The 15995-nt window shown below is 50.3% G+C and overlaps 1 protein-coding gene across 2 annotated transcripts; it reads left to right on the forward strand.

The window, feature by feature from the left end:
* Positions 1–119: 119 nt before the first annotated feature.
* On the forward strand, positions 120–15697 carry LOC131108464 (disco-interacting protein 2 homolog C-like). Of its 2 annotated transcripts, none has more exons than XM_058059416.1 (39): positions 120–255; positions 539–1054; positions 4809–4880; positions 5280–5384; positions 5462–5587; positions 5656–5946; positions 6019–6141; positions 6225–6371; positions 6581–6700; positions 6793–6990; positions 7121–7212; positions 7626–7736; positions 8074–8197; positions 8331–8440; positions 8513–8615; positions 8671–8735; positions 8806–8899; positions 8986–9105; positions 9495–9609; positions 9808–9947; positions 10316–10452; positions 10522–10730; positions 10972–11086; positions 11148–11349; positions 11416–11516; positions 11586–11666; positions 11761–11884; positions 11949–12070; positions 12162–12273; positions 12339–12448; positions 12529–12659; positions 13065–13233; positions 13313–13483; positions 13599–13660; positions 13735–13792; positions 14643–14717; positions 14795–14969; positions 15077–15200; positions 15441–15697. In XM_058059416.1, exons 2-39 carry the CDS (start codon positions 976–978, stop codon positions 15691–15693), a joined length of 4866 nt encoding a protein of 1621 aa, XP_057915399.1. In that variant the 5' UTR covers positions 120–255; positions 539–975; the 3' UTR covers positions 15694–15697. The 2 variants fall into 2 exon arrangements, with proteins under 2 accessions (XP_057915399.1, XP_057915400.1); XM_058059417.1 differs by having other exon boundaries at positions 5677–5946.
* The last annotated feature ends 298 nt before the right edge of the window (positions 15698–15995 follow it).

The following is a 15995-nucleotide window of genomic DNA, read 5'->3' on the forward strand; positions in this document are numbered from 1 at the left end:
ATATTAAATGAGTGCCTTTTTGATTGTAAGCTATCCGGCTAACAACATACTGTGCATTATAATTTGTGTTGACAAAAAAACAGGACCACGTAGTATCCAGTAGGGGGCAGCTGAGTGCCATCACAGCGGTGCTGCAGGATTTGGTGGATGTGATTCTTCGTGGACAATCCAATAGATGAATGGAGGCGTACACAACATTTGCTGCTTCATTATTAACTTTGTTCATAGACGTTATAGCATCATCATTAATACCGGGTATGTGTATTTACATTTGTATATGTATTTAATATACATTTCATATTACCAATCTTTTAATTACATTTTCTTTGTAAACGTTTGACTGACTAGAAAATGTACTGTATCGCTATAAGGCAAATACAAAATATGTTGAAATATTTTGTATACAAATTGTAGTAATATAAAGGAAATTAACCAAGTAAAATTAAGAATTATGATTCCTGAAATCAAATACATTTTGCCCGATATTGTAATTTCATTGAGAATGTTTAAATATACAGCGTATTTGTATCGTACACAGTAACACGTCACCGTGTACTAGGTGTGGTTGTCGGCTGCTCCCCCTGCCGGTGATGCCAGGTACTACCGTCGATTCCCTCCCTCCCGCCTTCCCTCCTCCAGAGTCACGTGACCCCGCAGCAAGAAGCAAACGGCGCTGCTTCCTCCTGTGGTCTTTTCTCGCCTCCTCATCCCCATCCCCACCGCCGAGCACGACCCACCGCGGCAGCCACGCACCGAGCCCACCGAGCGATCGGACGTCAGCCATCCGAAGGGTCCGGGCACCATGGCTGGCCCCCGTTAGAGAGCTACAGCCAGGATTTTGAACCCCCAACCCCCCACCCCCCCTTTGTTCTCTCCCTCGACGCGAGTCGTCGCGCTCCTTCGCCGAGGAGAAGCTCGCTTCCTTTGCAGCGAGGAAGAGGAGGAGGCGGAGGAGGAGGAGGTGTTTGAGGCGGAATGGCGGACCGTGAGGCGTCGCCGATACCGTTGGAGATCCGAGCCCGGCTGGCGGAGCTGGAACTCGAGCTGTCAGAGGGTAAGAATGTCACACACAACCCCCCCACCATGACCCCCCCCCAGCATTACCCGGTACTCTTGTTATCTCATCGCCATCCACCCTGGCAGCCCTGCTGTGTCTGACGGAATTTAACCATTAATTGTTAGCTCCCACCCGCCCCTCCTCACCGCCCACCCCCCCACCCCGCTCCTCCCATCCAGATGTTTGTCAGCCAGGCGGACCGGCCCGGCCAGCGCCGCGTAGCCGGCACACGGTGAGCCCGGAGCGGGGTGCCGCTGCAATCTCTGTCCGCCACTCTTTTGTCTCAGTGGCCCGCTCCTGTCGGTCCATTCCGGTCCGGAAAGCGACCCCACGTTTGACCTTGAGATGTTGACACAATCGTGAAGGTCTACCCATCTTACCTGGGCTTGTGTGCATGTGTGTGTGCGTGCGTGCATGTTCGTGTGCGTGTTACGATGGCATTGCGATGCAGCATCTCTGGCCTTTTGGAGCTCCGACATTAGTGCTTCTTGTCTGGATGTTTTTGAGGCCTTGCTGCAGCTGAGGATAAGGATGCTCGGGAATATTTCTCTCTACCCCCTCACCAAAACCCCCCCATCCCGCCTTTTTACTCACAGTAAGGCAGTAGAGCTCAGTCACAGCTGTTAGGATACATACCATCTCACATTGGAACATTTGCGCCTTATATAATGGAGGCCACATCTTTTATTCATACAGGATTGGACGGCCTAGAACAGGACTGTTACACTGGATTGTTCTGGGGGACACATTTTGGGGAGAGACTTCACTGTTCTTTTTATTTAGTGTATATAATACCAATGCCATACCTCGCTTAATATAATCTAAAATAAATTATAACACAAGAGATTTTCCTTTTATATGAGAGAAGCACTGTTTTTAAGGACCAACTTAAAAAATGTTAGTCAAAGATCCTCAATATGACAGGAGCACTCTGCAGTTTTTAAGTACATAGTGCAAAAAAGCTACTCAAAGATCCTTCTATATGTTGGGAGTGCTGCTGTTTTTGAAAACCTACTACAAAAAACTATAGTCAAAGATCCTTGATATGACGGGAGCACTTTGCTGTTTTTAAGGACCTTTTAGGGGAGAAAAAAGGCTCGTCAAAGATCATTTACATATCGAGCACTCTGCTGCTTTTAAGGACCTGCTTCAAATAGTGAAATATTATCATTAAAGATCGTCTATATGATGTAAGCACTTACTACAGAAAGGCTAGTCAAATACTCACTAAACACTCTGCTGTTTTTAAGGGCCGCCTACAAAAAAACTGCTTGTCAAAGATCATCTGCATGACGAGCACTCTTACTTTTAAGGACCTACTTGAAATATTCAAATATTCTCAGCAAAGACACTCTATATAACCGAAGCACTCTTGTTTTTAAGCACTTACTACAGAAACGCTAGTCAAAGATCCTCTATATCTGACACATGGCAGGAGTATTCTGCTGTTTTTAGGAATCTTAGTCGCTCCCAAGTTTTGGACTGAACTTGTGAGCTGGTCTGATGTCATTCTTGGACCAGATGTGGCTGCATACCGCCAGTGGAATATGGAAAACATGTTCTAGAATGTACCATGCTTTGCAGTAAAAAAAAAAAAATCACCCAGAATCCTCCTGTTCCACTTAAACAATATCCTGTCCTATGACGTGGAGTGGTAGGTTCTACTTGATGAAAGGTTCTAGTTGGTGGAACCTTCTCATCATCAGTGACTCTTTAGGTGTCCCCAGGGCTTGAAAGACGAGTGATGCTGCAATGTTTTTTGTCCAGCAGGCCTTGAAGTAACCACCTGAGTCTGTCGCATATGAGTGGTGCGTTTGAGTTGCTCACCTGAAGTCTGTTTGTGAAGGCGCTCACTGAAGCGGTGTGATCGCTTTTCGCATAAGGAGTCAATGACACTGAGGGTGTGTGTGTGTGTGAGAGAGAGAGAGAGAGAGGAGGTGTAAAGCGGTGCATTTAAGGTCAGGTGGTGTTGTCGGGACGTTCTTGAATAATCAGTGAAATGTTCTAGTGAAGTGTGCTCTCACTCTACTTGATCAAGGTAAAAGCAGAAGCTGGAGACTGTGTGTTTTTTTTTTTGTGGGAATTTGTGTGTCTGTTGGTGCATTTAGAATTTTGAGGTTGTCAAGTCGCTCCGTTGTCATGGATACAGACAAGTTTTGTCTGAAGCGGTTGTTGAAGGTGCACCAATGTCAAGTTCCTATGCTTTCTTGGCTTATGGAAACACACGAGACACCGTTCTGTGTTTGGAAGCTCCTCTTGGTATCAAACGTGCGGCATGCAGTGCTCATTGGATGTATTATCACGCCGCCACCTTGGTGAACAAGAGAGTTCACGTTTTGAACCCCTGAAGTCACATCATGCTATTTTTACACTTGATGACATGTTGACCCACTGAATCACCACGACGACCCACTTTGTTTTTCTGCTGACACATGACTGTGTGTGTTTGTTTGTGTGTGTGTGTGTGTGTGTGTGTGTGGCCCCTGGCTGTTAGAGTGGACACATACATCAGCTAATCAGCTTGCGGAGGATCTGCAGACCACCACACGGGCCCGTGCATGTGAGTGTGACAGCCCAAGGTCCCAGCGCATGACGCATGCTTGTGCGTGTGTGTGTGTGTGTGTGTGTGCGCTGGATCTGGTTACCATGGTGCCGGTGTGCGATGTGAGGAGGAAAAGATGGATCAAATAAAAAGAGGTTCTTGAAGCACACAAAGAGAAACGAGACGGCAAAGGCGGAGCACCATCTTGTTTTTATCGTAATCTAGAAGTACGATGTTTAAAAACAGTTCAACAAAAATGTTTCACCCTCTCCACGTCATCCAGCAGAAAAAAATCCATCCAATCCATCAGCTGCCTCCCAGACCGCAATCAGGGAATGATGAGGCCGTAACGGGGCTGCAGACGCTGGCTGATGCGATACACACACACACACACTCACTCCCTAGCAGGTATCATTAGCCCACTTCTCAAATCTGACGCTCCAGATCCAAGATGGCCGTCTCAGGCCTTCTCTCCAGGAGAGCCGTTGCTAGGCAACTTCCTCCCTGTTCTGCTGCGCTGCAAGGGGAAGATGGCGTCTCCCTGTGGACTCTGTTCTGCGTGCGTGTGTGTGTGTGTGTGTGAGAGAGGGGAAAAAAGGAGGATGTTATGTTGCAGCTGATCTGCACGAGCAGATTGGGCCCAGATGTGAACATTCTCGTGGGTGGTAGAAACATCTACGTATGTGTGCTGTGATTGGACTTTATCCTCCTTGTCCTCTTGGGTCTTTATAATGAAGACCTTACGACTTCCTGTCCAGGAAAAAAAAAAGTGCGGCTTCCATTTTGGACCTGAAAATTGGAGAATCTTTCCACAAAGTCTGTCCAAGTTTTTGTGTTCCTGTTGTTGTCGAGTCTCAGGATCAATAATTAGTGAAGTGGTGCGTTTAATGGAGTACAAGGAGGAATTCGCTCCTATTAGACTTTGCCGGTCGCACCCTGGGGCTTGTTGAGTGACAGGACATAGTGGCGGTGGAGGCGGTTGCCAAGGCAACAGGGTCTGTCTGTCCATCTGAACACTTTGACTTTGGAACGCGGCAATTATCATTTTGTCACCTTACGAAGCTAGCAGTTGTGTTGTTATTCTTAGCCTAGCTCATCTATTCATATCACCCATCCATCATTTTCATATTTTGGTTTCCGATTCATCGATTGGGCGAGACAGAGGAGGTCGCCACTGCTCTTTCTCACGCTCTTTCTGTCTGTTTGCAGGCGACATCACTCAGAAGGGTTATGAGAAGAAGAGGTCCAAGCTGATCAGGGCGTACATTCCACACGCTGGAGGTAATTTAGCGACCTCTGACCCCCCACTCCACTCTCACACAGCTAAAGTAAACCCCCTAATCACGACAAATGCAATCGCACTATATCGATTTAGACGCCGTTAGCTGGTGTAGGCTAACGCCCCCTCGAGCTCAGCTTGGGCCTGCTCCTCTGTACGTGCACGCCGCGCCCACGTGCAAATTCTGACATGATGGAAGCAGCCGATCACATTTTATTTCTCACTTCTTCCATTAAATTCAGAAAAATGTCATTTTTTTTCCTCCTGCCAAATCAAATCATCTTCATGTTTGTGTTTCCTTTTTTTTTTTTTTTTTATTTGCTGTCTCCGCTACTGTCGTCAAACTGCTTGTGTGTTTGTTGTGTATGTGCACGTGTCCACATGCATGCTCGTCCCTGCAGGTATGGAAGGTCCAATGTCTCACCGGGTACCGCTCGGCCCGCCCTCTGCCGCCCGCTTCCATCGCCGGCGAACATCAGGCACGAGAGACGAACGCTACCGCTCAGGTAGAGTGGCTCCGCCCACTGACACAGAATGGGCACTTGGGTGATGGTGTCACATGATGTGCGTCTCTGTTTCTCAGACGTCCACACGGAGGCGGTGCAAGCTATGCTGGCGCGACACGTGGAGAGGAAGGTGGCGGTGCCCATGCCCTCCAAGAGACGTTCTCTGGTGGTGCAGACCTCCATGGACGCCTACACGCCTCCAGGTGACCACACATGACGCTGCACATGACCCGTCGAGCAGCAGCAGTAACGCCATACTGACTCTCACTAGGCCTGTCGCCTCTGTGCTCAGACTCCTCGTCGGGCTCAGAGGAGGAGGCGGGGCCGGGGGACGACATGTCGGGTATGGAGCACTGGATGGGCCGCCCCTCCCAGCTGGGCCCCGCTCACCTGGGCTCCACCTCCTCGTCGTCCTCATCCACGCAAAGCGGTGGAAGCGGTAATGCCGGGCGCTTGGCCGACTCGCTAGCGCACACGCACATCTCGCACCTGGCACACCTGGCGCACTCGCACCTGGGGCAGTCGCACCTGCAGCAGAGCCACTTGGTGCCGTCACATCACGGTAGGACACTGACGCCTTTCACGGGGGCCCCGCATGGTGTTGTCACTCACAAGTGTGTGTGCGTGTGTGAAGGCATCGGACATCTGTCACTGAAAAGGAAAGGAGCGCTGAGCGTCGCTGAGAATGGAGGATCTTTACGGCGGTCCTGTGAGTTCGGATCTGACATGCTGTGGCCGCCCCCGCTGGAATCCGACGGTACTGACGTTGTCACTGCGCTCTCTGGAGAATGATGTCCGGTCTAATCTCGTCCATGAGTCACATTTCGCTCCTCCCTCTAGAAAACCACTCGGGACCCCCGGACGTCACGGGCTACTCATCGGACTCGCCCCACTCCCACACGGAGCGTCATCATATGTCCAACATGGGGACCATCGCCCGGAACACGCAGAAGTACGGGAACGCGGAGCGCATGGAGACAGGCGACGGTAAGAGGAAGTTAAAAATAGGGAGACCTCTTATTGGATGCAGCGCAGGGGTCACATTTGGATTTGTGTCCATTTATGGAAGGACAACAAATCCTTATTAAAAAAAAAAACAAGTTCTTAAAGGCACGTCTTTGCAGGCTGACCTGAGGCCACCATTGTGATCACAGCGACGCTGACGTCTGACGTCTTTGCTTTACTTCGCTTCACAGGCGTCCCAGTCAGCAGCCGCGTGTCGGCCAAGATCCAACAGCTTGTCAACACGCTCAAGCAACCTCGCCGGCCGCCCCTGCGAGAGTTCTTCGTCGACGACTTTGATGAACTTCTCGAAGGTTAGACGCCGTGCTGTCGCATTTGAAGTCTTCAAGGTTTTTTTTCGAGCTCTCTCACACGCAAACATCACAATACATCTCTTCATGTCCAGTCCAACAGCCCGACCCCAACCAGCCTCGTCCTGAGGGGGCTGAGATGATGCCGGTGCGGGGAGACTCGCTTGGCGTGGTTACCAACTGGCCCCCCTCGCTGGAGGCCGCCCTGCAACGCTGGGGGACCATCTCCCCTAAAGCCCCCTGCCTCACCAGCCTGGACACGTCTGGCAAACCCCTCTACGTCCTCACATATGGTAGGCAGCAGCACCACCCGAGGCTTTTTAAAAAAAAAAATGGCCGCTGCATAGTTTGGCTTTTTCAGTGTGTTCTCTGTTGGAAACAATTGCACAGCCTTCATTTCTAACTTGTTTTGTTTGCGTGCAGGGAAGCTGTGGTCTCGCAGCATCAAGCTGGCGTACAACATCCTCCACAAACTGGGCAGCAAGCAGGAGCCCATGGTGCGACCTGGCGACAGGGTGAGTGCCACGCCCTGCACACCATACTGGTCACATGAGCTCACTGACCACCCGCTGTGTTTTTGTAAACGCCAACGGCTAGTCCTACATCTGTTTTTTGTAGCATAGTTTTACAGTATATGGCACATTTCACAAAGAGTTATTACGTGTCATAAAAATATGTTATATTCGCAAACAAACTACAATTATATTCCTAATTAGTATCTTTCTTTATATAGCCTTGTGCATCTGAATGTGTGATAGCTAGCTGTAATAGAACACCCCTCTCCTCCCATATAGTACACACCCTATATAATGACATTACATTGTTGTATTGATTTGTCTCCTAGAATGTAGGTTTGTTATGAAATTACCGCTCATTGTTCTCAAAGAAATTATCCGCTTTTTCATTTCTGCCATTATCTCACCCACAGGTGGCGCTGGTGTTCCCTAACAACGACCCAGTGGCCTTTGTGGTGGCCTTCTACGGCTGCCTGCTGGCAGAGGTTGTCCCGGTTCCCATAGAGGTGCCCCTTAGCCGCAAGGTATGCTGTGACCCCTACGTCCTACATCTGCGTAACATGTTTGTGGAAAAACCTTTCCCGTCTGTGGTTGTGTGTCGTCATGGCTACGGCTTGATGATGGCCTCCCGCCTATTTTCATGAGAATACTGTTGGCAAACATGTGGTCATATAGAACATTTACCTTCTACGGGACAAAGTGAATGAAAAAGGAAATAAGGGGATCGCATCGTGCCTAAGGGGAGGCGCTGAGGTCCGTCAATCAGATTTATCGCTCCGTGACACATTCATAGCATAGTACTGTTATGGGGGCGAGTGATTTATGCCAAAGCCGACCCGTCTCCTGCGGTCCTTCAAACAGGATGCAGGCAGTCAGCAGATCGGATTCTTGTTGGGTAGCTGTGGTGTCACCGTGGCGCTGACCAGCGATGCCTGCCATAAGGGGCTGCCTAAGAGCGCAACAGGAGAGATTCCGCAGTTCAAAGGTGAGCGAGAGAGAGAGAGAGAGAGGGGGCGGTCGGTGGACAATACAACAGAAAGCTTTGTCAACATTTAAGGGGACGGCGTCGCCTTGCCTGGTTGCTACATGTCAACATTCCAACTTTTCTCTTTGTGCAGGGTGGCCCAAACTGCTTTGGTTTGTCACCGAGTCCAAACACCTTTCCAAGCCGCCCCGGGACTGGTTCCCTCACATTAAGGACGCCAACAACGACACCGCCTACATCGAGGTGAGCTCACTCTGCGATCTAGTTTGCCGCATGTTCTGATCCAAGCGTGTGTGTGTGTGTGTGTTTTCGCAGTATAAAACATGCAAAGACGGCAGCGTGCTGGGCGTCACGGTGACCAGGATCGCTCTGCTCACACACTGCCAGGCCCTCACTCAGTCCTGCTGCTACACTGAGGGTAAGAATGTTTACGCTGTGCAACGCAGACCCTGTTCTAAACTCTCCTCCCGCAGCCGAGACCATCGTCAACGTTCTGGACTTTAAGAAGGACGTGGGCCTGTGGCACGGCATCCTGACGGTAAGGGTTCATAACCGGGGTGATGATGAACCTACCACAGTTCTAAAATGCTATAATATGTGTTGTGTAGAGCGTAATGAACATGATGCACGTGATCAGCGTGCCGTACTCGTTGATGAAGGTCAACCCTCTATCGTGGATCCAGAAAGTGTGCCAGTACAAAGGTCAGGAGCGCACTCCTCACGCCACTCAGCCCGCCCACTTTATCTGTCCGTCACATAGATTAAATGCAAATGTGTGTGTCTCGCAGCCAAGGTGTCATGTGTGAAGTCCAGAGACATGCATTGGGCTCTGGTGGCCCACAAGGACCAGAAAGACATCAACCTGAGCTCGCTGCGCATGCTGCTGGTCGCCGACGGCTCCAACCCTTGTAAGACCATCTTGAAAAACTATACTATATATTAATTTATATACATTTCTTCATGGTTGGCAGGTCTGTGTTCGACAGAAATAGACATGCTCGGATGGAAAAATGGACACATTGTGAATAGACTGGACACTTTTTTTATGTTTTAGCTCGTTAAGAAGCAGCATAATGTCTTTTTTTGGTTTAATTACAGCTGCTTCTCATCATAATTCATCTCATTAAAGAGTCTTTTTTTGTGTCTGTGATGGGAACACTTTGAGATAGTCCAGCCCTTCATCGTGCCTTTGTGTCTTTCATCTTAGAACTTTGTTAGAAGCTGTGTGTCCGTGTCCGAGTCCCCCGATTGTGACCACATTTGGAGTCCTAAATAGAAACATCTCTCTCCCTGCCAGGGTCCATCTCATCCTGTGATGCCTTCCTCAACGTCTTTCAGACCAAAGGCCTGCGAGCTGAGGTCATCTGTCCCTGCGCCAGCTCGCCCGAGGCCCTTACGGTCGCCATCAGGAGGTACGTGCACAGCTTTACATCCACGCTAAAGACATCTGAGTGCACGCGGAGAAGCACTGAGGCAGGAAGTGTGTGAATTTTGTTACTAGAACGTGCGAGACAGACGGGATCATGTGACCCTGGCAGTTAACCCAATTTGTAGCCACATTGTTTTTGTCCGAGAAACAGCTGTTGGGTAATCCTGGTGCGTGTCCCTAGGCCGGTGGAGGACAGCAGCCAGCCCCCAGGTCGTGGCGTCCTCTCCATGCAGGGCCTAAGCTACGGCGTGGTCCGCGTCGACACAGAGGAGCGCCTGTCCGTCCTCACCGTGCAAGACGTCGGCACGGTGGCCCCCGGAGGTGCGTCGGTAAACATGTGTACACAGGAAAAAAAACATCGGGAGACATGTCAGGTTTTTTTTTTTTTCCTGAGGTTTTGAATCACTAACCAGTGCCTGCAAATAGAACCATCGTGAGTTGAAGCCCTTCTGTCGCTTTTAATCCTCAAAGAAGGCTGCCATCTGCAGAACGGACCAACAGTACATTATGCCAGGCACCACCCGGTGTTCACAACATGAATTACACCAGGGGTGTCCGCTTTGTTTTTAATTATTTATTGTAAAAAAAAAAAAAAAATGAGGAAAAGATACTAACCACTGCTCCACCGTGCAGCCGATTTGTCAAAGATCTTAGCAATTCATCATTTTTAATGTGTCTTCATCCTCTAGGTCTGGTGTGTGTGGTCAAGCCCGAAGGTGTCCCCCAGCTCTGTCAAACCGATGAGATCGGCGAGCTGTGCGTGTGCGCCATCGCCACCGGCACCTCCTACTACGGCCTCACCGGCATGACCAAGAACACCTTTGAGGCGAGTTAAATTGTGATTTTTTTTTATCGTACCTAACAAGCAAACCGCACCTCACACGTGTTTTTACAGGTGTACCCGGTGAGCTCCAGCGGCGGGCTAATCAGCGAGTACGCCTTTGTGCGGACCGGCCTGCTGGGCTTCATCGGACCGGGAGGCCTCGTCTTCATCACCGGCAAGATGGATGGCCTCATCATGGTCAGCGGGCGAAGGCATAACGCGGACGACATTGTCGCCACGGCGCTGGCGGTGGAGCCCATGAAGTTTGTCTACAGGGGAAGGTGATTTCTGTTGCTGGCCGACCATATAGAAGTCACTTTGAGAAATTAGAAGGTGTATAATGAAACATCGGTACTTGAAAAGGAGCCAGATGTGACTATGCTCATGATGAATGAGAAACACTAACGGAGGGGACTTTAATGGAAATGCATCTCCCGCCGCCAAGCTTTCATGAGCTTTTTCAATACGAGCTTAAGTAAGTAGATGCTACTGTGAGAGTGACGCTGACGTCCCGCCGTGCAGGATAGCGGTGTTCTCCGTCACAGTGCTGAGGGATGAGAGGATCGTGGTGGTCGCCGAGCAGCGGCCGGACTCCACGGAGGAGGACAGCTTTCAGTGGATGAGCCGCGTCCTGCAGGTAGAGTGCCGCACGTTTGCTATTAAACTCTTCCTACTCGACTGTCACTCATGTTTCACAGGCCATAGACAGCATCCACGGGGTGGGCGTGTTCTGCCTGGCTCTGGTTCCGGCCAACACGCTACCCAAGACACCTCTGGGTGGCATCCACCTGTCTGAGATCAAGCAGCTCTACCTGGAAGGGGGGCTGCACCCCTGCAACGTCCTCATGTGCCCCCACACCTGCGTCACAAACCTGCCCAAACCCCGGCAGAAGCAGCCTGGTAGGAACCAACCCGGTTCTGTGTGTGCGCTCTGCAGGCCGCTAATGTTCTAACGCTGTGTTGCAGAGATCGGTCCCGCCTCTGTGATGGTGGGCAATCTGGTGTCGGGCAAGCGGATCGCTCAGGCCAGCGGTAGAGATCTGGGGCAGACCGATGACAATGACCAGGTGAGACGAGTCCGTTTTTGTCTAAAAGCGGTTGTTTTCTGTTCTGACTGGTGGTCTTTTTTTTTGTAGTTCCTCTTCCTGTCTGAGGTTTTGCAGTGGCGAGCTCAGACCACTCCAGACCACGTTCTCTATACTCTGCTCAGCTCCCGGGTAACGATACACAACTCATCAAAAGTCACATGTAAGAATGAGTCAGCCAATCCCGCTCTAAGAGCCTCTCTGCACTTCCTGTTGTCTCCTGCAGGGGGCGGTCTCCAGCTCGCTCACCTGCCTGCAGCTGCACAAGAGGGCGGAGCGGGTGGCTGCGCTGCTGATGGAGAGAGGCGGCCTACAGGAAGGGGACCACGTCGCTCTGGTTTACCCGCCAGGTCCAGATTCACTCTTGGCTCGCCTCATTGGTTTCTGTGCTGACGCCGCATGTGTCCCCCGCAGGTATCGACCTAATTGCAGCCTTCTACGGCAGCCTGTACGCCGGCTGCGTGCCCATCACGGTGCGGCCGCCGCACCCGCAGAACATCTCCACCACGCTGCCCACCGTCAAGATGATTGTGGAGGTGAGAGTGAAGATGCAACATTAACATATTCTATCCAAAATGCTGCAGAGAATTTGTCCCCTCAATTGTCCAATTCCTCTCCCCCGTGCAGGTGAGTCATTCGGCGTGCGTGATGACTACGGCGGTTATCTGCAAGCTGCTTCGCTCCAAAGAGGCCACGGCGACGGTGGATATCAGGAACTGGCCTCCTGTCCTTGACACAGGTAACACCCAAATCAGCTGTCCTCCTTGAGAAGACATGTTGTTCAGCAGACTGTGTCCACCGCAGATGACCTTCCGAAGAAGAAGCCCCCCTCTCTGTACAAACCCACCAACCCTGATGGTTTGGCGTATTTGGATTTCAGCGTGTCCACGACCGGCATGCTGGCTGGCGTTCAGGTCTGCCCAGAACCCCGACTCCGCTAAAACCTTCCCGGTCCGCTTTGTCATCATCCATCCCTTTTTCCTCTGCCCTACAGATGTCCCATAATGCAGTTGGAGCATTCTGTCGGTCAGTGAAACTGCAGTGTGAGCTGTACCCCTCCAGGGAGGTGGCCATCTGCCTCGACCCATACTGCGGCCTGGGCTTTGTCCTCTGGTGTCTTTGCAGGTTGGTAATTGTACTTGTATGACATAGCAGTTAATATTTTTTCTCCACTCATTATTGTTGTGGTTTTTCCTGTGCTAGTTTTTTTTTTTTCATGTGGACTGAGATATTTCTGACTGCGGAGTATTTTAAAATGAAGAACTACATCTAATCTGAGAGTTCTTGATGGCATCTCATCGTCTTCTTTGTTTTAAATTCCCTGCTAATGAAATCTAAACTTGGCCAGCTGAAATAAATCAGGCTGCAAATCACTTTAGCTAAATAGATGGTCTTGTACCCCCTGATCCCTTAATGAGGACGACTCACTAATAACCACTTTTATTAAGTATGACCGTGAGACGCTGTCCCCTTCGGGACAGACGAATGTTCCTTTTTGCCGCATGGAAGCATTTAAATGTGTGTCTTTAGCGTCTACTCGGGCCACCAGTCCATCCTGATCCCGCCCGTAGAGCTGGAGTCCAACCCGGCACTCTGGCTGCTGGCCGTCAGCCAGCTGAGGGTGCGAGACACCTTCTGCTCCTACAGTGTCATGGAGCTGTGCACCAAGGGTCTCGGCCTGCAGACCGAAGCCCTCAAGGTCAGGTTCTTGCTAGTTTGGGGTCACGGGTAAAGAAGCAACCTGTGCGTCACTTTGTGTTGTTGCTTCACATGTGCAGGCTCGCGGTCTAGACCTGTCCCGCGTCCGGGCCTGCGTGGTGGTGGCCGAGGAGAGGCCTAGGATGTCCCTGACGCATTCCTTCTCCAAGCTCTTCAAAGACCTCGGACTTCACCCGCGTTCTGTCAGCACGGCGTTTGGATGCAGAGTCAACCTGGCCATTTGTTTGCAGGTAAACACGGCATCGAACGCTCCTACTGGTGTTTATTGGTACAAATACCATCACTGTTACACGTCTGGCATCAATCCATGTGTTCCTGTCTTCACCCTGCTTTGATTGTCTGCAGGGAACCTCAGGTCCAGACCCCACCACAGTCTATGTGGACATGAGGGCACTCCGCCATGACAGGTCCGTGATGCCACCTCACCTCACCTCACGTGACCAAGGAAGCATGTTAGCATGCGTGTTTTTCTTTCTTTCAGGGTACGGCTGGTGGAGAGAGGTTCTCCTCACAGTCTGCCTCTGATGGAGTCCGGCAAGGTGAGCACACTTTGAGTTCATTTGAACCAGAGCTGACACCATAGCGACAGTGAGGGATATATTTAAAGATGATTCGTGCGGTTTTACAAGGGAATCTGTAGCAGTCATTTTTTTCTCCAGCAACACAACAACAAGTTCTGATTAAATGTCAAAAGACTATTTTGGTGCTTGGACTGAACTCCATGTCCTCCCACATTCGCTGAGTCAGGTTTGAGTCCACATCCTCCTGTTCATCTGTGGATATGTGAGCGAGCAGAGCGTCGCTTTTAAAGCAACACAACATGTGCACAGCTTGATATCTGGGGTGTCCAAATTGTGGCCTGGGGCCCCCTCGGCATATTAAAAAACACAACGACTAATCGTCATTATCAGTAATAAGCAGGAATGGAGAATAGAAGACCAAGAGCTTGCTTGAAATCTGCAAGAGGGGAAAAAAAAGAAGATAATTAAGCAACAAACTGAGTTTTGAAGAACGAGAAAGCAGGCCAGGAAAGTCAGTTTTATTAATAGAACGCAAGCAAATGTTGCCGCCGTCTGCCGCCCCATCTGCTGGTTTATTTTCTCGTCAAGGACTCAAAAGTAGTCTCAGGGTTTTCCGCCGTCATGGGAAACCTAAAAAAAAAAGGGAAGATTCCTGTGTGTGCTCGTGGCATGATGATCTAACAGATTTTAATTCACCTACAAATACAGATGCTTTCAAAAAGTGCTGCTTAATACATCACAGCATATCATAACAATCCCAGATCCCATGCAAATGTGCCCCCTAGTGGCTTACTATGGGATTAAAAGCAAAGCATGGCTGGATAAAAATGAGGAAAATGCTTAGCTTAACTTTGCTTTCTCCTTTCAGATCCTTCCTGGAGTCCGCATCATCATCGCCAACCCCGAGACCAAAGGACCTCTCGGGGACTCACACCTGGGAGAGGTCCTGAGACAAAACAGTGGATCATGTGACCTGCCCGATATGTCGCTAATATATATATGTCGTCTTCTTGATCACAGATTTGGGTGCACAGCGCTCACAACGGCAGCGGCTACTACAGCGGCTACGGCGAGGAGGTCCTCCAGTCCGACCACTTCAACTCCAGGCTCAGCTTTGGAGACACTCAGACGGTGTGGGCTAGGACGGGCTACCTGGGCTTCCTCCGCCGCACTGAGCTCACCGACGCCAACGGAGGTCATTGTTGACTCTTTTGTTATTTTATTGGCTTGATAGTCTCCTGGACTATATTGTAGTTTTAGTATGTGAAGCATGTCAACATTTCTTTTTTTTTGTTGGTACAGAGAGACACGATGCTTTGTTTGTGGTCGGCGCCTTGGAGGAGGCAATGGAGCTGCGGGGTATGAGGTACCACCCCATTGACATCGAGACCTCGGTAATCCGTGCACACAAGAGCATCATGGAATGGTGAGTTGGATTGCGCCATTTTTGAGAGAGGAGACAAACATATGAACGTAATCTCAGCACTAAATGTGATATATGGCATCATATCATTGTACATGTAAAAAATAAAGTGCACAATAGTGCTTCTTTAAGAGCGCTCAGTAAATTCCAGCATCAAGGCTAGATTTCGCTATTGTTAAATATTAGACCTTTCGTGTGAATGACTGGTGGTCCCGGGGTTTAACTGATGCGCTCCCCTCACAGTGCCGTCTTCCCGTGGACCAACCTGCTGGTGGTGGTGGTGGAGCTGGAAGGCTCGGAGCAGGAGGCGCTGGACCTGGTTCCCATGGTGACCAAGGCGGTGCTGGAGGAGCACTACCTGATCGTGGGCGTGGTGGTGGTGACGGACATCGGCGTCATCCCCATCAACTCGCGCGGGGAGAAGCAGCGCATGCACCTGCGCGACGGTTTCCTGCAGGACCAGCTGGACCCCATCTACGTGGCCTACAACATGTAGCGTGTGTGTGCTTGTGCATATGCGTACCACCCCCTCCCAAAAAAAAATCGATATGGATTTTATTTTTATTTTTTTTGCATCGTGTGCTCTCGACTCGTCTCTTTTCTTTGTTGCTAGTTGAGCGCCTTGGTGGACCCCCCTCCCACTCCCCCCGCCCTCAGCTAAAGGAAGCCTTATAGGAACACTGTGCACGTGTCGCCTTGTTTATGGGGACAAGAACACGGGGCGGAAGTCTTCATTGAAGGAGAAGGGGGCAGCCAGCTTCTTGTAAAAATATAAATATTGTACATTGACATAATCTA

This window comes from Doryrhamphus excisus, chromosome 21 (genome assembly GCF_030265055.1).
Source record: "Doryrhamphus excisus isolate RoL2022-K1 chromosome 21, RoL_Dexc_1.0, whole genome shotgun sequence".
Lineage (NCBI taxonomy): Eukaryota > Metazoa > Chordata > Actinopteri > Syngnathiformes > Syngnathidae > Doryrhamphus > Doryrhamphus excisus.